The sequence below is a fragment of the Caretta caretta genome, chromosome 6 (assembly GCF_965140235.1).
Source record: "Caretta caretta isolate rCarCar2 chromosome 6, rCarCar1.hap1, whole genome shotgun sequence".
Taxonomy (NCBI): Eukaryota; Metazoa; Chordata; order Testudines; family Cheloniidae; genus Caretta; species Caretta caretta.
Genome location: NC_134211.1, coordinates 18343570 through 18370324, shown reverse-complemented (window position 1 = coordinate 18370324; position 26755 = coordinate 18343570). Strand labels below are relative to the sequence as shown.

Sequence of the window (26755 nt, the reverse complement as noted above, 5' to 3'; positions counted from 1 at the left end):
AGCAACGTTACATATGCTAGATGTCAGATGGGCTGCAGGCTTTTACTTGGACAGAACTAAACCATTTCGCGAGTCACCAAAACTATTAGTCTCTACAACAGAGTGAGCCAAAGGCTCTACAATATCGACCCAGATACCCTCCAAATGGGTCTCTTCCTGTATTCAAACTTGGTACTGTGACAGTGCACCCCATAAGGTTTTATGGAAATATGCTTATGAATGTATATATGACATAACTGGAATATGTTTTATACTACTTATGCCATGTAACATATCTCTGTAAAGGTTATGATATACTGAATCTATTCCTCCTATTTGTATGTATGTATCATTTCTGTGTTCGAAGTTATGAATATCAGCTGTGTACTTGCTTGATTTCTAAATAGCCTTAGAAAAGCATTCGATCAGCTTCTTGAGAAAGGAATGTGCAAGTTAAGTGCCCAATCAAGAAACACGTAATGAACAATGGATCTTGGAAGGCTCCAATCCACATAAGAAGTCTACTTGAGGACGTTCAAGGTAGCATGTGAACCATGGCTGCTACCTGAGTCATGCTTGGCCATGTGACTTGCCCATGTGTCTCCAAAACTCCTTCTTGTAGCTAGCATTCTACACAGGGGGAGGGAGAGGTGTCCACCCACAAGAAAAAGTTTATTTATACCCCAGGGAGACCCCTCCATTTTATCTTCAGCTGGCTCAAAAGAAAGCCTCTCCACCCCAAAGGTTACCTGAAAGAAACTGGGACAAAGGACAGTAACTACAGGGGGTGTGAGTGATTGCTGGACCCAGACTAGAAGGAGACTAGTCTGTAAAAGAAGCTTACTAGAACATCTCTGAGGGTTAGGTTTCATCTGTAATCACTTTCTTACCGTATTAGGCATTGACTTGCATGTTTTATTTTATTTCGCTTGGTAATTCACTTTGTTCTGTCTGTTACTACTTGGAACCACTTAAATCCTACTTTCTGTATTTAATAAAATCACTTCTTACTTATTATTTAACCCAGAGTATGTATTAATAACTGGAGGGGGGGGGAGAAACAGCTGTGCATATCTCTCTATCACTGTTATAGAGGGTGAATAATTTATGAGTTTACCCTGTATAAGCTTTATACAGGATAAAACTGATTTATTTGGGGTTTGGACCCCATTGGGAGTTGGGCATCTGAGTGTTAAAGACAGGAACATTTCTTAAACTGCTTTCAGTTAAGCTTGCAGTTTGTGGGACGTGGTTCGGACCTGGGTCTGTGTTTGTGGCCGGCAAGCGTGTCTGGCACATCCAGGCACGGTTCTGGAGTCCCAAGTTGGCAGGGAAAGCAGGAGCAGAAGTAGTCTTGGCACATCAGTTGGCTGTCCCAAGGGGGTTTCTGTGATCCAACCTGTCACAGCTACCACCTACATAACAAAGAACCCCCTGCAGGCATCAGATCCCACTCAACATGAGTCATGGTGACACCGATCGCATTCTAGAACAATGTCCCCTTAATAGACATTTGTAGAGCTGCAACTTGGACTTCAGAGCACACTTTTGCAAAGCATTACGCTATCACGCAAAGCCTTATCTCAGATTCTATCGTTGGCCTCACAGTGCTCTCATCACACACTTATACATAACTCTGAACCCCTGCCACCCCTGGTGGGGCACTGCTGTACAAGCACCTAGAGTGGAGTACCCATAGGGACACCACTTGAAGAAGAAGTTACTCACTGTGTGCAGTAACGATGGTTCTTTGAGATGTGTGTCCCTGTGGGTGCTCCACTACCCACCCTCCTCCCCTCTACTTCGGAGTTCACACAGCCGAGCTCTGCAGTAGAGAAGGAATGGAGGGGATGGTCAGGGGTGTACGTGCGATAGGAGGCACCAACAGCTGACCGAGACAGCTCCTGTGCACACTCTTCCCCTGACCAAGTACTGCTGCGAAAAATCTCCGATCTCCGGCGCATGGACTCACCGACACCTAGAGTGGAACACCTTCAGGGACACACATCTCGAAGAACCATTATTACTGCACAAGGTGAGTAACTTCTTCTTTAAGCTTTCAAGATGCTACCAGCACCCGTACCGACTTCAGCAGCTTTATCCAAGCAAGCTCTGTTGGCTATATCTACACTAGTTCCATTGAGTCTGTACCGCTCTTGTTGTCTACTAGTGTGTTTACATCTGTTTCAGTGCCCTCAACACTGCAAACTTTCTTGGTGGCTAGAGACTTACTATGTCTGTTGGTTCTGGATTCATATACATTATATCACATGGGACCTGTTACAAACAAGATATTGGTAATGATGCCTAGGTACTGGCCAGGTCTTTTCATCCTAGGCAGCAGTCATCAATATCAGCTACTTTAGCAGCATACTCTGAGTTGACATCAGTACAAGTGCTGAAGCTGGGGCATACGTCCCTGGTACTGAGACTACTTTTGACTCCAACTGGGACAGCTCCTCCATTTCCAGAAGATTATATATCCCCTTCAGAGTTGGATTACAGCAGGCAGGCTTCAACAGCCAGATCTTTCCAATACCCTTACTCTACCACTTATGCACGTCATTCTTCACTCACATTGATTGTTATTCCTCTAGAGACATTCCTATCTGGTGCCCAGTGCTTTGACAGTGCAACATTATGATTATCCACCCTGGCCATAGTGGGCTTCATAAACTGGCTCTCAGGGCACTAGCTCACCCGAGCATCTCTTTTGAGACCAAAATGTCTGTCTCTGGTTCCAGTTCATCCTAGGAAAGAGCCATTTCACCTACCTCAAGCACAAATGCCTCATTTGGAAGCCACAACTAAGATGACAGACAAAAGGATACCATGGAAAAATCTTCTCATGTATCATCTTTGCCTGATGAAGTGATCAATCCTGAAGCATCCTCACCTCCACCAGGATTTTAAGATTCCAGGACTACTAATAAGAAGGATTGCTAAAACATAGGAGATTCAGTCCAAAGTTGTACAAGAGAACCCTCATAAACTCCTGGGTAAACTGCAGGCCCTGGCTTCAGGAAGGGTCAACCTTACAGTCAGTGAGACCCTCCTGGATCCTGCCAAAGCTTTATGGCATACCCCAGTCTCTTTGTCACCAACAGCAAAGTGTACTGATAGGCACTACCAGGTGCCTCCACAGCAATTTTCTCGACCTTTTTGGGCTCCGGACCCTTTTGTAAATGTTGATGGCCTGTCATGACCCAGTAAGTAGGCTGGGGGTGGGGTGTTGGATCCTGCTCCCCTTGGTGGAGGATGCTGCAGAGCCAACCCTGCACTGACTCCACTGCAATGGCTTATGTGGCTCCGGTTCTGCAGGGCTGGCTGGGCTTGTCTCCCTACTCTAGGCTTTGTGACCTCCAGAGTTGCAGCACTTTTCTGGTTTAGCCCCAACCCCCAACGGGGGTGGGGTAGGAGTGTCAGCTTGTCCAAATTTGTATGAGTGGCATTGCAACCTGATGCACAGAATCATGGTGCCACTCACTCAAGTTGGCCAGGTGGCCCCCCCGTCATCATGATGGAGGTGTGGCTTGGACTAAAACCTGAGTGGTGCTGTGACCCTGGAGGTCTGTCTTACTGAGACTATATCTTCCCATTTTCTCTCTGATCCTTTTCCATTTGTACATCCATAGCCCTGATCTCTTTAGTGTCTCACTTTCCTGCACCCAAACACGCTGCCCCAGCCTAGAGTCCCCTCCTGCACCCAAACTCCCTCCCAGAGCTTGCACCCCTAACCCTCTCCTGCACCCCAAGCCATATTACCAATAATGGTAATATTACCATGTCAACCAACAAAGAACTTGGAGTGTTCAACCATCTGTGTCAGGTATGCATTCAAGCATCTGTGTCGGGTTGATGTGGCTCTCACATTGAAGGTTTTTTGCCAAAGTGGCCCCCACTTCAAAAGAAGTGAAGAGCATTGCTCTAGATAAACATAGTCAGCCACCTCAGCCAGACAGGTGGTGAATATTCTTGGGATTTTTGGCAGCCCAAATGGTAGAACCTTGTAAGTGGAAAAAGCAAGTACTTAAGACTCCAGTAAGGCTGCATCTGTGACTTTTATTGAAATGTAAAGATCAGCATCCTTTAGATTGAGAGCACCATTCCTATCCTGGGATGTAAAGGAAGGAATGTGTGCTAAAGCCACAACACAGAACTTTTCTTTTTCCATGTGTTTGTTTAAATTCTTGAGGTCCCAGTTATGCCACAGGCCCCATTCCTGTTTGAGGATGAGAAAATATTGTGAGAGGAAGCCCTACCTTCAAAACTCATTTAAAATCACAATTTCCTCTAAAATATGTTGTTAAAAAGGCATCTGAAAAAATATGGGGGAAAGAGACTAAAGGTGGTGCATAGATATAAACTGACTGACATTGCCCTTTTCCATAATCTTGAATACCCACTTCTCAGTGGAGATGGCTTGCCAGGCCATTACAAAGTAGAAGATCTGTCCCCAAAATGCAATAAAACAATCTCTCTTAAAACAAGTTTGAAGTGAGGGAGCCTACCCTAGAGTCTACAGTTCCACTCAGTCCTACTTCTTGTTCGGCCAATCACTAAGAACAAACAAGTTTTTTAAAATTAACAGGAGATAACGCTGCCCACTAATTTACAATGTGGCCTGGAAGTGAGAACAGGCATATCTTGACTTTAGTAAAGCTTTTGATACTGTCTCACATGCCTGTCTTTTCAACAAACTAGGGAAATGCAACCTAGATGGAGCTACTATAAGGTGGGTGCAAAACTGGTTGGAAAACCATTCCCAGAGACTAGTTATCAGTGGTTCACAGTCATGCTGGAAGGGCATAACGAGTGCAGTCCAGCAGGGATCAGTTCTGGGTCTGGTTCTGTTCAATACCTTCATCAATAATTTATATAATGGCATAGATAGCACACTTATACGGTTTGCAAATGATACCAAGCTGGGAGGGGTTGCAAGTGATTTCGAGGATAGGATTATAATTCAAAATGATCTGGACAAACTGGAGAAATGGTCTGAAGTAAATAGGATGAAATTCAATAAGGACAAATACAAAGTACTCCGTTAAGGAAGGCACAATCAGTTGCAGACATACAAAATGGGAAATGTCTGCCCAGGAAGGAGTACTGAGGAAAGGGATCTGGGGGTCATAGTTGTGGGGGAAATTGCTGTTAACCTTGCTGTTGAAACTGACCTCATCCCATTCTACGGCAAAATCTATGCACTACATGCAACATATGTAAGAGCTGTAACGCAAGAGGCCTACAGGCCTGTATCCTGTAAGACTTGGCTTAAGCTAAAGCATTTACATATGCTAGCTTGTGGCACTTGACCCAGATAATGGACTAGGTCAATCTCTAACTAGAAAAGAACCAAAGGGCCTCCGGAAAAGTCCCTAGCTGTCCATTATATGCACCCTCCACCCTGCAAAAGTCCCTAGTCAAAACACTGCCACAGCAAACCGCAGATCTTGATAAGATCTTGATAATAACACAGTGCGTGAGCGCTGTGCTAATTATGAAACGCCCTTCTATTAATTCTTTATAAGGCTTTATTAATAATGCTCGAGTGGTAAGGAAATGTATAATTTGGTTTGAATTTGGACCTATATCAGTTTGGTATTATAGGGGCAGGGCAGAGAGAGAGATTAGGGTGGCACCTGCGTGTGACCATCTCTGTCTCCTCCCTGCATGCTTGTATTCAGTAAAGGACCTCAGAGTGTTTGAACCAAACAGATGGTGTGACTCGTTTTCCACAACATAGTGGACCACAAGCTAAATATGAGTCAACAGTTGCAAAAAATCTGTTGCAAAAAAGCCCGAACATCCTTCTGGGATGTATTATCAGGAGTGTTGTAAGCAAGACAAGAGAAGTAATTCTTCTGCTCTACTCCGCACTGATTAGGCCTCAACTGGAGTATGGTGTCCAGTTCCGGGCACCATAGGAAGGATGTGGACAAACTGGAGAGAGTCCAGAGAGGAGCGACAAAAATGATTAAAGGTCTAGAAAACATGATCTATGAGGGAAGATTGAAAAAATTGGGTTTGTTTAGTCTGGAAAAAAAAAGACTTAGAGAGGACATGATAACAGTTTTCAAGTATGTAAAAGGTTGTTACAAGGAGGAGGAAGAGAAATTGTTTTTCTTAACCTCTGAGGATAGGACAAGAAGCAATGGGCTTAAATTGCAGCAATGGAGGTTTAGGTTGGACATTAGGAAAAAATTCCTAACTATCAGGGTGGTTAAGCACTGGAATAAATTGTTTAGGGAGGTTATGGAATCTCCATCATTGGAGATTTTAAGAGCAGGTTAGACAAACACCAGTCAGGAATGATCTAGATAATACTTAGTCCTGCCATGAGTGCAGAAGACTGGACTAGATGACCTCTTGAGGTCCCTTCCAGTTCTATGATTTGTATGGCACTTTTGTAGCCTGCACTGCATATGTTCCCGATATGCTAAACATTCATAAGCCCCTTCATGCTTTCGCCACCATTCCAGAGGACGTGCTTCTATGCTGATGACGCTCGTTAAAAATATGTGTTAACTAAATTCGTGACTCAAGTCCTTGGAGGAGAATTGTATGTCTCCTGCTCTGTTTTACCTGCATTCTGCCATATATTTTATGTTATAGCAGTCTCCGGTGATGACCCAGCACATGTTGTTCTTTTTAAGAATACTTTCACTGCAGATTTGACAAAATGCAAAGAAGGTACCAATGTGAGATTTCTAAAGATAGCTACAGCACTCGACCCCCCAAGGTTTAAGAATGTGAAGTGCCTTCCAAAATTTGAGAGGGATGACGTATGGAGCATGCTTTCAGAAATCTTAAAATGACAATACTCAGATGCAGAAACTATAGAACTTGAACCACCAAAAAAGCAAAATCAGCCTTGTGCTGGTGGCTACAGAGGATGACTCAGATGATGAGAATGAACATGCACTGCTTTGAATCGTTACTGAGCAGAACCCATCATAAGCATGGACGCATGTCCCCTGGAATGGTGGTTGAAGCATGAAGGGACATATGAATCTTTAGCGCATCTGGCATGCAAATATCTTGCGACACTGACTACAACAGTGCCATGCGAAAACCTATTCTCACTGTCAGGTGACATTGTAAATAAGAAGCGGGGAGCATTATCTCCTGTAAATATAAACAAACTTGTTTGTCTGAGCAATTGGCTGAACAAGAAGTAGGACTGATTGGACTTGTAGGCTCTACAGGTTTCCATTGTTTTATTTTTGAATGCAGTTATTTTTTGTACATAATTCTATATTTGTAAGTTCAACTTTCATGGTAAAGAAATTGCACTATAGTACTTTTATTAGGTGAACTGAAAAATATTATTTCTCATTTTTTAAAGTGCAAATATTTGTCATCAAAAATAAATATAAAATGAGCACTATACACTTTGTATTCGGTGTTGTAATTGAAAATGTAGAAAACATCCAAAAATATTTATATAAATGGTATTCTATTATTGTTTAACAGTGCAATTAATATTTTTAATCGCTTGACAGCCCTAGTACAAACATTTTCTGACGCAGATTTATTGGTGTCGACAACATAACTGTAAAAATAGCTTACAGTATTAACACTGAAATCATTAGTTTCAGAGTTAGTATGAATGTGGCAGTTTACACCTCTCAAAGTTATTGTTTCAGAATGTCTGCACATTCAGGAAAAAACAGTATATTTGTTACACGTGGCACATATTTTCAGGATTACCTCCACACCCTTAAGAGCTTGAAACAATCTTTTTATATTTATATATGAAACAATATATGAAAACCTATATTCTAGAACACAATCCACTAGAAAGGTGTGGTATAAGGTGGATTGCGCAGCAAATTCTATAGCCTCATGTAAGACACAGAGCCCTAATTATGAAATGTATGTATAAGACTGGCACATCTGGGTGCCAGTAACATAGGTTCAGAAACGTCACTTAATGCCCTAAGAGAGAGGAACAGTTTCTAAAAATGTCCAGGATAAGCATTTGAGCCAGAAAGGCTGCAGAGGATGCTTGCAATCTTGTCAAATGTGTTGTCACTCTGCTTGGCAGGGTAACATTTGCAATATCATAGCACAAGCAAATACAGGAGGTTATCCATAGCAAAATCTTTTGAGAAGTGACTGGGATCCCCTTCAGCCTATCTGTGACAGCTATGAAGACAAGCAGAACTGCTTGAACCTGTCGAGGTAGAATGCCAACTCACTTCTGACATACAGAGTATGAAGCCATTCATCTTTATTTGAGTGAGGTTTCAGAAAGAATGAAGGTAAGTAAATCACCTAGTTGATATGGAAGTTAGTCACCACTTTCAAAACAAACTTTGGATGAGGGCACAGGTAAACCTTGTCTTTAAAGAAAATTGTATAAGGAGGGCCAGACATAAGTACATGTAGCTCACCTATCCTCCTGGAAGAAGTAATGGCCACTGAACATGCTACCTTCACTGAAAGATGTAACAAGCAGCAGGTAGCTAAAGGCTCAAAGGGAGACCGTATCAGCTTTGACAATACCAAGATCAAGTTCCACAGGGGAAACGAATCTCATACCTGAGGATACAACTGTTCCACGACTTTCAAAAATCTTATTGACATCTTCTTAGAAAATACAGAGCAATTATCAACCTGAGGGTGGAAAGCTGAGATAACTGCTAGGTGGAGTTTGATAAAACTAACCATCAACCCATGTTGTTTTGGGTATAACAGATAGTCCTAGATATGCTAGATTGAAGAATGGATTGGCGAAACTCCAGATTTTTGGGACCAGACAGAGAATCACTTCCACGCAGCCAGGTAAGTAGTTAGTCGATGGCCTCCTACTATATAACAGCACATTCTGAACCACTTTTGAATAAGACCCTTCTCAAGGGTCTAGCAATGGAGCATCCATGTTTTTAAATGGAGCGCCTGAAAAATGGGGTGGAGTAGGCAGCCATGGTCTTGAGAAATTAGGCCAAGAAAATTAATGGAGGAGAGGTCCATCAATGGCTACTAGCCAAGATGGTCAGGCATGAAACCCCTACACTCTGGGTGTCCCTAAACCTCTGAATGCCAGAAGCTGGGAATGGACGACAGGAGATGGATCACTCAATAATTTCCCTGCAATGTTAATTTCCTCTGAAACATCTGGTCTGGCCACTGTCGGAAGACAAGATACTGGGCTAGATGAACCATTGGTCTGACCCAGTATGGCCATTCTTATGTTCTGGATGCAATGGAAGTGAGCTTACATCGAAAGGGACAGAAAAGTGAATAACCAGTGCTGCTGAGGCCAAGTTGGGGCTACAAGCAGTACTTCAGTATGATGTAGTTTGATTTTCAGCAGAAAACCTGTGAAGGAGTGTGATCACTGGGAAAGTGTACAGAAGCTTGTCCACCCAGGGCAACAGCAAGTGTTTGTGAGGGAACTTGGACTGTGACCCTGAAGGGAACAAAACTGCTGGTACTTCCTGCTGGTTCTCATTACAAGCAGGTTCACCTGGGGAGTCTCCCACAGTTGGAAAATAAACCTGGTTATACCTGGATGGAGACACCACTTGTGGTGACTCAGATGATTGGTGTAGATGATCTGCAAGCTCATTCTGCATTCCCTGGAAGACAAGAGGCTTTGAAATTGATCAAATTGGCAATGCAAAAATCCAAGAGTTGGACTGCCTCTTCTCAGTGCAGGGAAGAGTGGGTCCCTCCCTGATGCTGAGATACAATATTGCCACTGTATTGTCTGTGAGAACAAGCAGCGTTTTTCCCCCTTGAAATGGGAGAGGAAAGCCTGACATGCCAGTCAGATAGCTCTAAACTCTCTCACTTTTATGTGTAGAATCAAACCCATTGTAGACCATAAACCCTGCATCTGCAGAGAAGCAGATAAGCCACCCAACCCAGAGGAGATGCATCCATCACTAATGTCAGTGAAGACTGAGGATGGACAAAGGGAATACCTATGCATATGTCGACAGGGTTTGCTCACCAATCTAGAGAGCCTAAAATATGAAAGGTGTGACAAAGTTCCTCCTCTACCTTGGTGGGTCTTGTACTTATTGGCGGATTTGCTCTCCTTGGAGCTTCACAGCAGCCCTCAGTTTGGCCATTTTCATGAACCCACAGTCCAGGTCAACTCCTCCTGTGTCTGACCAGGAGTTGGGAGGTTTGGGGGGAAACCAGGCCTGCCCTCCACTCCGGGTTCCAGTCCAGGGCCCTGTGATATGCAGCTGTTTAGAGTGCCTCCTGGAACAGCTGTGCAACAGCTACAACTCCCTGGGCAACTTCCCCATGGCCTCCTCCCAACACCTTCTTTGTCCTCACCATAGGACCTTCCTCCTGGTGTCTGGTGATGCTTGTACTCCTCGGTCCTCCAATAGTATGCATTCTCACTCTCAGCTCCTAGTGCTTCTTGCTCCCAGCTCCTCACACACACACCACAAACTGAAGTGAGCTCCTTTTTAAACCCAGGTGCCCTGATTAGCCTGCCTTAATTGATTCTAGCAGCTTCTTGATTGGCTGCAGGTGTTCTAATCAGCCTGTCAGTCTTAATTGTCTCCAGAAGGTTCCTGATTGTTCTGGAACCTTCCCTGTTACCTTACCCAGGGAAATGGGACCTACTTAACCTGGGGCTAATATATCTGCCTTCTATCACTCTCCTGTAGCCATCTGGCCTGACTCTGTCACAAAGGGCTCCAACACCACCAATCAGAGGCTGACAGTTTGGTAAGAATATGGAGCCCAGCCAACCTTTTAGTTTCCTGAGGCATGATCTGGAATGCTGGACTACATATGTACAAGAGGTCATATGCCCCAGAAGCCTCATACAATTCCATGCTGTTGTGACTGGATGAGCCTTGAGATCCAAAATGATGGACTGGATTTGTCTGAAATCTTGATTTGGAAGGAAAGCTCTGGCTTGAGTAGAGTCCAGGCCTGCCCCAATAAACTCTATTCTCTGAACTGGGGAGAGGATACACTTCTTTCTGTTAATTAACAGCACCAGCGCATTGAAGATTGCCTGGATAAGAGTTACACTGGGCAGTACCTGAACCCTGGGCTGGTCTCTCTCAAGCCAGTTGTCCGGGAAGGAATAGATTTGCACACCTAACTTCCTCAGAAATGCAGCCACCAACGCTATACATTTTTTAAAAGTCCAAGAAGTTGCAGACATGCCAAAAGGCAGCACAGTGAACTTGTAATGAAACTGGCTTACCAAAAGCCTGACATACTTCCTGTGGCACTGATAAATTGCCACATAGAAGTATGTGTCCTTTAAAATGAGAGTGGCATGCCAGTCTCCAGGATCCAGGAAGGGAATACTGGAAGCCAGCGTGACCATGTCAAATTTCATCTTTTTCAGATATCTGTTGAGTTGATGCAGGTCTAAAATTGGTCTGAGACCTCCCTTTGCTTTCAGAATTAGGAAATAGTGGGACTAAAACCCCATCCCCCTGTGACACTGTGGAAACTCTTCTATGGCTCCCACCCAGATGAGGACCTAATCAGGAGAATGGTTCTTGAAGAGGGACAGGGAGGGAGGGTGGAAAGAAGGGGTAGAAACAAATTGAAGGGTGTATTCCACTTCCACAGTGCTTAAGGCCCATTAGTCTGAAGTAATTAGGGACCAAACACTTAGGAAGTGGGATACACAGTTTGCAAACAGAAGGTATGAAGAGACTTGGATTATAGAGACTGCTATGGAGTCTTTGACTGACTCATCAAAATGTTTGTTTAGTGTCCCCAGGATGCCTAGATGAACCAGGAGCTGCTGTATTAAAAGAAGAGGTTGGCCTGCGCGTAAAACTCCTACTCTTTTTCCTTGTTAGGTCCTGGCAAGGCACAAGAGTTGGGTATTGGTGAGACTGCTGAGGACAAAAGTGTTTCCTAGTCGGGGCCAATGTATATATGCATAATGACTTTAGAGTCACCCAGAAGTCCTTTAAGCCATCTGCACCAAGAAGAGGGAAGACCCTTCAAATGGCAAGCCTTGAATAGTCCTCTGAACTTCTTGGGGCAGCCCCAAAGATTGCAGCGAAGAGTACCTGCACATAGTGATGGCAGAGGCTATGATCCTAGTAGCTGAGTCAGCAGCATCTAAACTGGCCTGGAGCAAAGTGCTGGACCAATTTCCCTTCCTCCACCAGTTAAAGAAACTCTTGCTTAGTGTCCTCAGGCAGCTTGTCCTGAAATTTCAATATGGAGTCCCAGATGTTATAATCATACTACCCTAATCAATTTTTCTTACAAACAGGTCAAGTTTTTGGAATCCTTTGACTTAGGGGTAGCCACTTGTTGCCCCTAGGATTCCCTGTTGTTGGCAGCCAAGACAACCAGTAACCCCAGAGGGGAGTGGGAATACAAATGTTCCAAGTCTTTGGAGAGAACATAGTATATATGATCAGCCCTCTTAGATGTGGGTGGAAATGGCAAGGGAGTTTGTCACGAGGTTTTGATGGGCTCTAAAATCACCTCATTGATTGGTAGGACCATATGAGATGAGTCAGTTGTCACCAGAATACCAATAAGATGATCAGACAGTTCTATAACCCTCTCCACCTGGATATCCAAGGCCAAGGCAACTCTTTTTTAAAGCTCCTGGTTAGCTCTGCAGTCATTAGGTACGGGTGTGGTGATTCCCAAGGGAACTATTTCATCTGGGGAAGAGGAGGATGAGGCCAATGCAGGTTAAGAGCTGAACCTCCTCTGATAATCAGATAGCTGGATCTCCGTGATCCACTTCCTTGTGCTTGGTACTGGGCCCAGCCAACCTCTGACTCCGAAAATGACTCAGGGACTGGTGCTGATATGAAGATAGGTCATTGTTGTTGGCTTTCCTTTTGACAGTACCATTAGATGAGAGCTTTGAAATGCAGGAGACTGATGCAATTCTCAGTGCTGCACTGAGGATGGCGATGCAGTGTGGTCTGGTGATATTGGAGGAGCAACTTTCTGCACTGCCAGGTAAGACAAACTCAAGTCCTTCAGTGCCGAAAAAGCCTTCAGTGTGGACAGAACCGTAAGTGTCTCTGAGCAATGAGTAAGAGAAGAAGGTAAGAAGAAGTTGAAGGTACCTTGTCACACCCTGGACTGAATGGTGCCTGCCCTGGTGCCAGAGTCCACGATAAAGCATTAGCTGATGACTGAGATGAGGCGTGCTTCAATTTTGACTGCACTCTACTTGAGCCTTTGTCCCCCTGGTTGGGAAACTTAGAAACCGGCAATCTTCCTCTCCTGGTCACATCCTTGGAAGCTATGTTTCTTCCTCTGCACCAGGAAGGGTGAACGGTGCACGGATTTGGCCAATATCAGAGGAATGTTTCTCACAGAAGCTGAAGTACTCGGCACATTCTCCAAATGGGAAGGCTTTGAAGGTATTCTCAGAGCAGCCTCCATCAACAGAAACTTCAGCCTGGCCTATCTGTCTTTCTTGATCCTTGGCTTAAAGTACTTAAAAATTTGACACAGATCCCTAATGTGAGACTCATCCAGACACTTTAAACAGTGTGGGTCAGTCATGGGCATCAGTTTGGAACATAAAAAAAAGAGCTTGAAGCCTGGTGACTGAGGCATTCCTTGGTACTGAAAAATGGAACCACAAGCCAGGTATGAAAAAAAATCACTTTTAACTCAACTAAAACTTATCCTGCTACCTGACTAACATTAAAACTATACCAATGGGGAACTATTTACAACTAAAAAACATGCTGAGAGAACTTGCCAAGACAGGACAGTTTTCAGCAGCCATTGTTGGTGCAAGAAGGAACTGAAGGAGTTGAGGGCAGCCCTACCTTTTATACCAAGAAGCACACACCACGTGGGTCCTGCTGAGGGAAAAAAATTCTAACAACTCTACATGAGGCGCACACACACACATACCCCCCAAGAGTGGAACGCACATGTGCAATCACTCAAAGAAGAAAATACAGTTTCTTCAGCCATGCCAAACCCGTGGGGGAAAAAATGCAGAAACTGGGCTTGGTTTTGGCTTAACTGGCTTGTGAGTTGCTTGTTGGCTAGTTTTTGGCTTGGAGCTTGTTGCTTGTTGCAGCTTGTTGCTTCTTTTTTTTGATTGGCTCCCGGCAAGCAAGGGTGGGGGCGTGGGGGAGCAGGGGCAAGGGACAAGCAGGGGACAGAGTCAGGGGTGCACAGCGAGCCCACCACAGTCCCAGGGGGACTCTAGTCACATAGAGTGTTGGGATTCTTAGGGATTGGCTCGTTTAGGCCTTGTTTTGAAATGGGATTAGCTTGATTTTTGGCTTATTGTGAAAGTAATGGTGCTTATTTACTGCATGAAAGTTGGCAACTGTGAATTTCTTGTGTAATCAAGATACCAACAGTAGCCAGAGATACATTCTTTCATCTTTAATAACCACAGTAATGAGTTCTGAAGGAACCATGATTGATCACAGTCTATAAATACATACACGAGGAACAAAAATTTTATAATAGACTTTTCAATCTGGCAGACAAAGGTTTAACAAGATCCAATGGCAGGAAGTCCGTGGTAGACAAATTCAGACTGGAAATAAAATATAAATTTTTAACAGTGAGGCTAGCTAACAACTGGAAAAATTCACCAAGGGTCATGGTGGATTCTCCATCACCAAAAATCTTAGAATCAAGATTGGATTTTTTAAAAAAAGATATGCTCTAGTTCAAAAGGAGTTATTTTGGAGAAGTTCTATGGCCTGTGTAATATAGGAGGTCAGACTGCAATATCCACAATGGTCCCTTCTGGCTTTGGAATCTATGATTGGTAAAAATGCCCCTTAGAGAAGAAAAGATAAAGCAATTAATATGGAAAAATAACTTTAATAATAGGTGTAAGTAATAGCTGTATGCTGATAGCCCAATTAAGTTGATGTACTACACCTAAATCTTTATTTAGGTTATATTATACTGTACTTACCTTGATGGCTTAGATTTTTCATCTTTCACATTGTAAACCCAATCAGATAACAATTTCTTACAGGAAACTAGTAGTCCTTTGCTTTCCCAATATGTCTTTACCTCATGAATGTTCATAAATCTAAGAAAGAAAGATGTCATCACACAAATGTATACTACTGGAAAATAAAGCTATAATACATACACAGACTAGATCCTCAAATGATGTAAACTGATATGACGAGATAACTGGCTCTGTGGATGAGGGGAAAGCAGTGGAAGTGTTGTTCCTTGACTTTAGCAAAGCTTTTGACACTGTCTCCCACAGTATTCTTGCCAGCAAGTTAAAGAAGTACGGGCTGGATGAATGGACTATAAGGTAGATAGAAAGCTGGCTAGATTGTTGGGCTCAAAGGGTAGTGATCAATGGCTCCATGTCTAGTTGGCAGCTGGTATCAAGTGGAGTGCCCCAAGGGTCGATCCTTTGGCCGGTTTTGTTCAATATCTTCATTAATGATCTGGAGGATGGCATGGATTGCACCCTCAGCAAGTTTGCAGATGACACTAAACTGGGAGGAGAGGTAGATATGCTGGAGGGTAGGGATAGGATACAGAGGGAGCTAGACAAATTAGAGGACTGGGCCAAAAGAAATTTGATGATCTTCAACAAGGATAAGTGCAGAGTCCTGCACTTAGGACAGAAGAATCCCATGCACCGCTACAGACTAGGGACCGAATGGCTAGGCAGCAGTTCTGCAGAAAAGGAGCTAGGGGTTACAGTGGACAAGAAGCTGGATATGAGTCAACAGTGTGCCGTTGTTGCCAAGAAGGCCAATGGCATTTTGGGCTGTATAAGTACAGCAGATCGTACAGTATAAGTACATTGCCAGCAGATCGAGGGACGTGATCGTTCCCCTCTATTCAACGTTGGTGAGTCCTCATCTGGAGTACTGTGTCCAGTTTTGGGCCCCACACTACAAGAAGGATGTGGAAAAATTGGAAAACGTCTAGCCGAGGGCAACAAAAATGATTAGGGGTCTGGAACACATGACTTATGAGGAGAGGCTGAGGGAACTGGGATTGTTTAGTCTGCGGAAGAGAAGAATGAGGGGGGATTTGATAGCTGCTTTCAACTACCTGAAAGGGGGTTCCAAAAAGGATGGATCTAGACTGTTCTCAGTGGTAGCAGATGACAGAACGAGGAGTAATGGTCTCAAGTTGCGGTGGGGGAGGTTTAGGTTGGATATTAGGAAAAACTTTTTCACTAGGAGGGTGGTGAAACACTGGAATGCGTTACCTAGGAAGGTGGTGGAATCTCCTTCCTTAGAAGTTTTTAAGATCAGGCTTGACAAATCCCTGGCTGGGATGATTTAGTTGGGGATTGGTCCTGCTTTGAGCAGGGGGTTGGACTAGATGACCTCCTGAGGTCCCTTCCAACTCTCATATTCTGTGATTCTATGATTCTATGTAGCTCCATCAAAATCAGTGAAGCTACACCAATTTACCCCAGCTAATGATCTGGTCCACAAGGTCAACTGAATAGAGTTTTCATAAATATAGTATTAAGACCAAAGTATTGTAATCAATTTTATACTTCTATTTAAATCCATGGAATTATATACAGACCAAATTCTGCACTTATATTTGCATGTGCTTCCCACTGAAGTAAATGGAAACGTTGTATGTACATTCAAGGGCAAAATATAAAACATTCTGTTTTTAATAAGTACCTTGGTATGATATCCACAGACGTCAGTATCCAAGAACTTTTCTCTGACTATTACTGTGTGGAAGAATGGTCTTGTGGCTAAGGCATCTGGACAGGGTCTCAGGAAACCTAGGTTCAGTTTCCAGGCCTTTCACAAACTTTCTGTCTTATCTTGGGAAAGTCAGTTAGAGTAAAATTTTCAAGAATGCCCCCAAAAAACAATGAGGCGTCTGGTGGGACCTTAAACAGATTTATTTGGCCATAAGCTTTTGTGCGTAAAAAACCCACTTCTTCATATGAATGCCCCACTGATTTTCTGTGGCACTTAGGCTCTTTGTTTACTTACAATGTAAGTTGTTCAGTAGAAGGACTATTTTTTACTATGTGTTTGCACAGCATCAGCACTACTGTAATATCAGTCATAAGTAAAGCTGCAAGTTTGTCATGGATTACATGACTTTCCAGGACATCCATGCAGCTCCGGCTGCTGCTGGGGCAGTCTTGGGACACCGTCCCACTCCCAGCAGAAGGAATTTGGGTGTGGGAGGGGCCTTAGGGCAGCGCTTACCTTGATGGGGGACTCCCTAGAAGCAGTGACATGTCCCTCCCTCCCTCAGCTCCTAGCTCCACATGTTGCCTCCGTCCATGGGTACTGCCCTCACAGCTGCCATTGGCCGCAGTTCCCGGCCAATGGGAGCTGTGGACCCAGTGCTTGGGGTGGAGGCAGTGTGCAGACCTAGGAGCTGAGGGAGGGACATGTCCCCACTTCCAGGGAGCCACAAGGAACCAGGTAGGGAGCCTGCCAGCCTTCCCAACCCCCGCCCTCCCAGCACTAGTGGTGGGGGCCAGCCTGTGCGAACCACAAGATTTAGTCAGGGATATATAGTACAAGTCATGGACAGGTTCCAGGCCGTGAATTTTTGACTTTTACTAAAAATACCCATGACTACAATGTAGCCTTAGTTATAAGCAACAGCATTTGTAATTCACTACCATCCACTCCAGACTAGATTATTGTAATTCACTGTATCTGAATCCACATATGAAAGAAATGCAAAGTCTCCCGCCACTTGTGCAAAACATAGCTGCTGCCTCCTCCACAGGTTGGACTGCTTTGAACATTCCCCCCTTATAATTTGGATCCTTCACAGACTACTTCTACATCCAATATGCAGCTTTGGTCTTGATCTCAATCTTCAGACCCATTAATCAATCAGTTCCCAGTTACACTATTTATCTTGGGTACTTATATGGCCTATAATATTATAGGAACTGTGGACCTCAAAATTTCTAATATATTTATCCTCGCAATAACCATGTGAGGCAAGGAAGGAACATTATCCCCATTTTACAGATTAAGAATTGAGACAGAGAAAGACTAAGTGACTTGCCCAAAATCGCACAGGAATAGGGTTGCCAACTTTCTAATCCCTGAAAACTGAACACCCATGCCCCACCCCTTCTGAGCCCCGCCCCTGCCCTGCCTCTTCCTCTGAGGCCCCACCCGTCGCTCACTCTCCACCTATACCCCATCACTTGCTCTTCCATCCCCCAGGACTCACCCGCCACCTGCAGAGCCAGACTGTGAGGAGCTGATGCGGAGCCTGCCCAATCACAGCACAGCAGGGCATGGCAGGGGTCAGTCCCCATAGCGAGGGGCTGAGGTGGGGAAATTGGGGCAAAGCGGGGCAGGAGGGAGGCCGGTCTGTGGAGTGAGACCAAGGTGGAGAAATTGGGGCACAGAAGGGTGGGGCAGTCCTTCCCTGGGGCAAGGGGCTGGGGAAATGGGGACATAGTGGGGCAAGGGGGGGGCAAACAGGACGCCCCCCGCCAGATGGTGCTGGTACCCACTTTGCAGCCTAGGTCCAGGAGCCAGCCAGTTCTCTCCATCAGGCTGGGGGGCGGGAAGAGCAGCATGTGCTGAGCATTTTCAACTGCAGGGATCTGACTGTTAAATGAACTTCCAGAGGAGACTGAACTAATCCAGATCAGCAATCTTTCTAATTAGAGGCATTCAGATACTTTAGTGACAGATGCAGGTACATGATACTATGATGGACAGATAAAAGTGGCATGGAGATGAAATTCCTGTCTCACTTCTAAAGGTGGTGCTTGTAAAAGAGGGTCAAGGATGGTTTAAGTCATCTTTCAATGCTGCTGCCCATGCTATATTTGTTATGTAAATAATAGAGTATATCAGTTACAAGGCTATAATGTCTGGCAATTTTCACGATGACTAATTTGCACCAAAAATTGTTTTAAAAATTACTAAACTACTTTGATTAGATTATTCACTGTTTTTTAAAACAAAACTTCCCCTTTTAGACTATTCATATGTAGAACATGTACAGTAGGAGCACGTTTTCAAAGCAATGAATATGCCTATAAAATTCTATACCAGTCCATTAAGTTACATGACTGCTTGCACATCAGGTAACTGCATCTACAGGCTGCTCATTTGTAAACACAAGTCTAGGGATTAGTGAATGCAATGGATGTACATTTCCTCTGTTACACCCATATTTGAACATCTGGCCCATACTGTCGGATATTCAACTAATTTCAATTTTAAAAATTAAAGTAAATGAAGCACTTACTTCCCTCTAATATCAACATAGCTTTCTGCTGCACCTATTAATGTTTGGGCAGCATCTTGGTTAAGCATTCCAGTGTGGTATTGCTTCTGATAACTAGCCTAGATAAAAACAAAAAACCCTCAAAAACATGAATTAACATAAAAATTTCTACAAAGTAAATGAAAAAAGACTTGCTAACTTTTTCTCTATTCTTGCTAGAATAAAAATATTTTACATATCAATATAATTAAGTACAAAAATAAATTCATTTTACATACTTACATTTATATTATGTGGATAATTCCATATAAATAATTCTTCCTGTGGACTATCAGGGAGTGCACCTGCCTTCAGCTGTAAGGACCTGGAACTGAACTCCCCAGTTTAGCAATGCGGCATCTGTGGTAATGCTCCTCTTAAGGGGGGTGCATGAATGGGGTCCCCACACAGACCTTGTGAGGCTCCTTCCAGCAATTGGTGGAGTCAAGAACCTTCTGCAGAATAGATACCCTCTTTGTCAAGCTGTGTTTGCTGGGTGTGCAGACCATCCTGAGCCAGGGTTGGGGCACCTTGAATGCAGTCTGGTGTGGGGTGTAATGAACGTAGAGGCTGCCATGCGGCCTAACAGTGCACGCAGACCCACGCTATGGTTTGAGACAGTGGTTCTCAACCCACAGCCTGCAGACTGCTTGCAGCCCAATCAGCACACAGCTGCGGCCCATATATCCTCAGGGCCATAGTTAGTATATATATTGTGTCTTTGGGACATCTTCCTTTCCTCTTCAACTCCTTAACAAGGGATTTGTGCCTTCTCTTTTTTGGACTGAAAGGGTGATGTACGGTGTCGGAGGGTGCATGTGTCAGGCTCTGAATCAGTAGCAGGTCTTGAGAAATGAGAGAAATAACTTGATTTTGTCTTCTCTCTGCTTTCTAGATCTGCTCTTAAAGCCAGTGCAGAATTTACACTTAGATAGCATATGGGCCTCCCTGAGGCAATGGAAGCAGATGGAATGTCCATTACTGAGGGGAAAAGACCTGTTGCAGGTCTGGCAATGTTTAAACACTGGGGGTTTGGGCATAACCTCAGCAGAAATCTGCCTGGTACCAGCAAGGCAGATGTTCAGTGACTGGTTGATAAATTGAGTCATCTCAGATTCTGAAGCAGGGCCACTGCCTGGCTCTCTGCGGGTCTACAACCTCACTATTCACCACTACAAGATGGTTGGATGCCTGACTCAGTGTCTGACTACCCTGTTGCTCTTTTATGAAATTGGTGTTCCATCAGCACATCAACTTCATGAGGGGGGAATATTTCTGGCTCTTTGCCTGTTTGGGCTCATGAGGGAGACTCTGTGTGACTGGAGCACCCTTCAGCAGGATCCTCTTCTTCCTCTAGGCCTACCAGACTTATGGGCTCCAGGACAGATTTCAGTGAAAGCACTGGGGGCATCTCATCAGACAATTGTCCCACTCCTTCAGTACCTCTGTGAAGTGTTCCTAGCCATAGCCCAAGATAACTGGGTAGGCAAGAGTTGGGGCCTGCTCCACTACAAGGTCTCCCATATGTAAAGTCTACTGCCATAGGCTTTCACATTATCATAAAACACAATGTAAAAAAAAATATTCCCCAAACTCAACAAACTACTCTTGGATTATGGTCTGACTACAGTCTAAATCTATTAGTCTTCTGTCCCATTGATCTTGACATGGACCATCAGCTTGGCTGGATCCAACATACATGCTGAAGATTCTGGGGTCCAAATCTGACCATAAATTGCACTCTAGAAAGGCAAGGTGGGTGAGGTAATATTTTATTGGACCAACTTCTGTTGGTGAGAGATAAAAGCTTTTGATCTTACAAAGCTCTTCTTCAGGTCTGTGTAATCTTGAAAACTTGGCTCTCTCACCAACAGAAATTGGTCCAATAAAAATATCACTTCACCCACTTTGTCTCTCTAATATCCTGGGACCAATATGGCTATAACAACACTACCTACTCTAAAAAGGGGCAGTGCTGGCAGAGGTGACCAGAGTGTACACATAAAAAACACAATAGCAGGGGAACTAGTGTGATGGGGTTCATGGGTTCAGTTGCTGGGGCCCTGACTGTTCCTGAAGGTTGTAGAAACACCAGCATCTGCTACACCAGTCTTTGCTGTGGTCTTGTTGCTGGGAAACCAACGTGCAGATCAGTTGTTGCTGCTAGGGGTTGCCTTTTACTATTGTGGGCCACCATTTGTTGTTCTTGTAGTGTGACCTGCTTTGTTTCTCCACCATCCATTTTAGTAGCTGCTCCAGATTTATCCATTTTCTAGAGTCCACCAGATCTCACCAGAGGGTGAGGAACCTTGGGGTTTTTTGTGTACGTCATACTCTTCTACGGGGTTGAAAGATTCTCTACCACAGATTCTCTACCACATTGTCATGGACTTGGTCTCCCATAGGACACCCTTGGGATTTGATAGGGTCCTGCACTCATCTAGTCCACATCACCTGGGCAGTCATTAGCACAGATCCAGGTGTGGGAGAGACTGCCCTCCAACTATGTCCTGTAGAATCTAGTCTTTCTTGGACTACTGATGGTCCCAAAAGAGAGGAGGAACCTAACTAACAGAAAGCAGTGGCAGGCCATCATTCCTTCAAGGAGGCCCTGGCCAGTTGTAGTCCAGTTCAGTGGCCTCAGATAATTCATTTATAAAAGTTTTAAAGACCTTTCTTCTAGGGCTGATATGCTTTGCAGGTGTGGTGAGGTAGGGTTGCTTTGCCCATAGCAGTTCATTAACATTTGCTTGGCTGCTGCTCGGTTTGCACATCCTGGCACAGCTAGTAGGTAGTCCAATATTGCTGAAATGAGTGTTATCAAGGGAGGCAGCTGGTGCTGAGATGCCCAAATACAAAATCTCTTTCACTTAGTTTTAGAAGTTTTAGTCTAGTTGAGACTTTGGAACAGGATGGTCTGAACTTCAGCTGAACAGCTTCTTTCAGTGGATATCAGCCAGCCAGCATCCAAGCTGTCAGATGTAATGATGCTGAGTCTAGGTCTGAGTCTGAAAACATCTGCCCTCATTGCAATAGAACTTGTGGTTCAAGGATTGGCCTTATTAGCCACCTGAGGAGCCATAATTCTCATGGAAGATGATCATACGCAGTAACGAGTGATCGCCCATCATCATCATCATGTCAATGGTATGATTGTTTCAGAACAACACTCACTAAGGCTTTTCCCGCAAAAGGTTTGCCCAGAACAGAGAGTGTCCTCAGGCTCATTCTGTACCTTTGTAAATAAAAGCTTGATGTGTGTATCTACACATTTGTTGGCCATTCATGCCAGAGGGAACATCGCTTGCTACCATATCACCTGTGTGATAGATATTGCAATCCTATGCAATATCCTTGGGGACCATATTGTATTAAGTTTATGTATCACTGTAGGCTAGGGATTGTATGCAGCTCCAGGGACAGGGTTATTACAGCTTCTTCAGAAACCAGAAACAGTGGGGAGTGCTTAAAGTCAATTACTTCAGTTGTAAACTGGGCTTGCATATACTGGTTCAACCTGGATTTTTCAGAGACAAACAAAGAAAGGGCTTTTGCATAAAAAGGCCTCATTTAAACTGACTCAGGCCTTTCTTTCTGGTTGATCAAATAGACAGGGCCTTCTATTCAAGGGGATGGCCTCAAATCTTATGGAAGAGTTGGAAAGATTTTGGCCTACTAGGGACTCAGAAGACTGATGGGTGACTTCTGGTATGTTTAGTGTGTGTTTAAAGCTTTTACCTTAAGAATAAATGTGCTTGGTTAGAAAGACCTCTATAGTAACTTGTAACTGCTGTCAATATATTGTTCATAGCCCTCAGTGTTACCTATCAGCTCTGTGTTCTTGGGGAACCAAGGCGCAGTTCCCAGCCTGTCTGACTCACAAAAGACCTTCTCCCCACCCCCCAGCCTCTGCTTGAACCAAAGCCGTTAGGAAGAAAGACTTACAAAAAGCAATGAAAAGACAGTGGAAGACACACCTAAACCCCTCTGGACAAGGGTGACAGGATTAAGGAAACTCCCACAGCCTCATTTGCATCAAGGATGGGACAGGGAGGCATCCCCATTAGCATACAGAATGGAGAACAGAGATTCCAAGGCAAGAACCGCAACAAACTCTGGGTGCTCTCTGCTCCAGATGTTAATGAATCCACATCTGCACACACCCAGCTCAGCAGTTATCAGACTAATTCTAGTAATAAATCCTTTATTGGTATTCAAAATACTGAAGCTGCCTAATTGCATTGTGAGCTCCCTCAAAGGAATACCACCCATGGCCAGGAATGAGCAGTTCCTATTGACTAGCCTGAACAAAAAAACTTTGGTATATTCCCTTGAGTGATCAGTTTACCCATAAACAAATCTAGTGTTCTCCCTTGAATCATTGTTCTTTCCCTACAAAAACCCCTACCCACACTCAAGTAAGTGGCTCTGATGCCAGGATCCAAAATCTGTATCAGTTCCATAAGGAATTCATCTTCTCCTGACAGATCGTACTGGGTGCTCTGCCTGTCTCCAGCAGTCCAGACCCTCAGCCGCCACCACCACTTGGGAACCCCGATTGATTCAAGCTTCATGGAGTGGTGAGAACCCAGCTCTCTCTCTCTCTAAATATAGCCTTCTGACCCTGACTTGTGTGATCAGTTATAGTTTTCTGAACCTGACTTTTATAATTAAATTTAAGTTAGATTTAATATTATAAGGGTTCTGTTTGTTTGGCTCCCCTTGTATGGTTATTACCTGGCATTGATTAACTGGTTAAGCTGGTTGTTTCTCTCTCTCTCTCTTCCCCTGCCCCTCCACCTGTGGGTGTTTTCTGGCTACCCCATTCGCTCTGCAGCAACGCTTCTCATACATAAGCTGAAGATCCCTGCAGCGCCCAAAAATCCTGTGGGGTTTGCTCATCAAGTGGGTTACTACCAGAACAATTGTAATGTGAAAGTGGGGATAGGGACATGCTGAACCTGGGGCATATGAGGGTGGCAGCATGGAAGTGCTGCTTGACCCAGCCTGCTCAGGGTGTGCCAATGTCATATGAGGGTGATAGCCTGGAAGTGCTGTTAGACCCAGCCTGCTGAGTCCAAGGGCCTATGAGGGTGACAGCTTGGAGGTGCTGCTCGACCCAGCCTTCTGAGTCTAGGGACATATAAGGGGTCAGTTTGGGAGTGCTAATTAACCCGGTCCTCTCAGACATGCTCTGTTAGTGTGTGTGTTCGTCTGATTCTGGGGCTGGAAGAACCCAGCCCTCGGGACCCTAGATTCTAGGGCCGGCTCCAGCGTTTTTGCCGCCCCAAGCGGCAAACAAAACAAAACAAAAAACCTTGCCGCTGAACACAGAGGCAGAGTGATGGTGCAGCCGCCGAATTGCCGCCGGCAATTGAAGAAGAGTTGCGTCCCCGCCGCCAAATTTCCACCGAGCGCAAAACACTCTGTGATGGAGCAGCCACCGAATTTCCGCCACCGCCAAGGGTGGATTCCCGCCCCAGAGCCCAATGTCCTGCTGCCCCTTTACATTTGCCACCCCAGGCACCTGCTTGGTTCACTGGTGCCTGGAGCCAGCCCTGCTAGGTCCTGCAGGATAGCTCCATTGGGAGGGAAGAAGGGAGAAGTAGGGCTCTGTATGAGAACACAAGTGACACACGCAGTACATTGATAGAATTACAGAACCCCTCCTCCCCCAGAAGAGTAACCCTAATAAATGAGCATACCACAAACTAAGGGGCAAATCTGGTAACATTAGAGAGAAAGCAAAGCCCAGGTGCTGGCCTTTAGGCAGACTGGTTTGCTGGGGACATCATAGTGTAATGTAAGGATCAGAGGAGCCTTAAAACTCCTGGTCAGAAGGGAGTGGGACAAGGGGCCCTACCCTGGGATAGGTGATGCCTGGAGGCCTGAAACCTGACTGGGAACTCCTGAAGTGGACCATGGAGGAGGAAATACAGGTGCAATTACACTGAAACTGTGACAGTCTGCATAAAAGGCCACCTGAATTTGGTATTTGGCAAGGTCCATGCCTTATTGTCTTAAACTCAGTGTGTTTCACCTGGGTAAGAGAATGAGCAAAGGCAGAACTCTCCTTCCACACTGCATCTGACTTGAAAATAATTTTTCCTTTATTTATCTATCAAGATCAGAGTTCAGGTTTCTCTGATCTCTAGAAACAGTTATTCACATCGCTAACACTTAAGGCAGGAAAGCTGAAAATACTACTTTATTTTAGGTGTTAGTAATGCCAATAAGTGTTATGCAGAAAATCAGATCTTTCAGCGCATGTCTTAGAAGGTCAAATGATTCTAAGTTTATCCTTAATTCAGTGATGTCCAACTTTTTCAGCTGGACAGCCAAACATATTTCAAAAAGATCAAGGGACCACAATCAGTACGTTGAGGTGGATTCTCTATCCTACTCCACTCACACAACACAAAGGGAGCAGAAACTGTCAGTAAGTTCCCCATATATGCGAGAGTTCTCAGCGGATACAGAGCCACTGAATTCAGATCCTATGACCCCTGCCTGCAGCTCCTGATGTAAGGGGCATGTGGAGGGGAGAGTGGCTGGTGTGTGCTGCATTCTTGACAATCCCTTGCTGGAGTATGGTCTCTTGAGGACTGAATCAAGCTGGAGCAAAGATTCTTTAGCCTGAGGTAGGGAAGAGAATCTGGGAGCCATATTCAGTTGTGGGTTCTCAGCTTCAGCTTTTTTAATCCTCTCCTGGGCTGCCCTGAGTGGCTGCATTGGGGAAAGGAGCCATCATTTGTCAGATACTCCCATAGGCCCAACATAGATGCACTCAAACTTCTATCATGCTACCTCTGGGGTTCCCAAAGCCTAGCAAGAAAGAAATTAATGTACAAGCCAGAATTATTCTCTCACCCCTTCCCTAGGATTCAGCAGAGGACCAGTGTGGGAGCTGATTAGTAGCTGCAACAAGGAAGGGATGCAGATGCTGGTCAGAGCTCACACCAGAGCTGCTCCTGAGGCTCCAAGAGAAACAGTGGGAGACAGATGGGAAAGCAGTCCCATTGATTTCCTCCTTGTAGTAATAGGGCTGATTCAAATGTTTCAGTTTAAAAGTCATATCACATATCTGAGGGTATACATTTTCAGTTTATAATCAAGTACAACATTTCTTCTTAACACTGTCATCCTTGAAGGCCACAATTGAAAGGCTTGAGGTCCAAAGTGGTCCACAGCTCACATTTGGATACCCATTCCTTAAATAATAGTACTAAAATTAAAATGTGCGTGTTAATCGAGAAAAATAAGAATAGAACCAAATAGAATGAATACTAACTATTTGTGATGTTAAAAGACGTAACCTGGCTTCTTCCAGTATGTCAGCTATTTGTTGAGGTGTTGTCTCATATGAAATTTCTGTGTTACAATCCGGACATTTAAGTGTTCTAACAATTTGGGAAACTTCCTCTATGTCAAACTAAATAAGAAAAACAGAAACAAGTGAACTGACCGCAACATATTGGACACATGAGAACCAAAAAGCTAACTAAGAGAACTATGTTTAAAAAACAAAGGCTAACATTACATTTAAAATGCTAATTCAAATGCAAATTTAATCTCCATATGGAGTTAG

The 26755-nt window shown here is 44.3% G+C and overlaps 1 protein-coding gene across 1 annotated transcript in view; it reads right to left on the bottom strand.

The window, feature by feature from the left end:
- LOC125637986 (solute carrier family 9 member C1-like) overlaps positions 1-26755 on the bottom strand; it is a 295718-nt gene that overhangs the window by 137348 nt on the left and 131615 nt on the right. Inside the window, exons 12-14 of the mRNA XM_048853105.1 lie at positions 26459-26599; positions 19150-19247; positions 14867-14986 (exon numbers count right to left, since the gene is read on the bottom strand). Coding sequence (XP_048709062.1) covers positions 14867-14986; positions 19150-19247; positions 26459-26599 — 359 coding nt within the window. The remainder of the gene's footprint in view (positions 1-14866; positions 14987-19149; positions 19248-26458; positions 26600-26755) is intronic.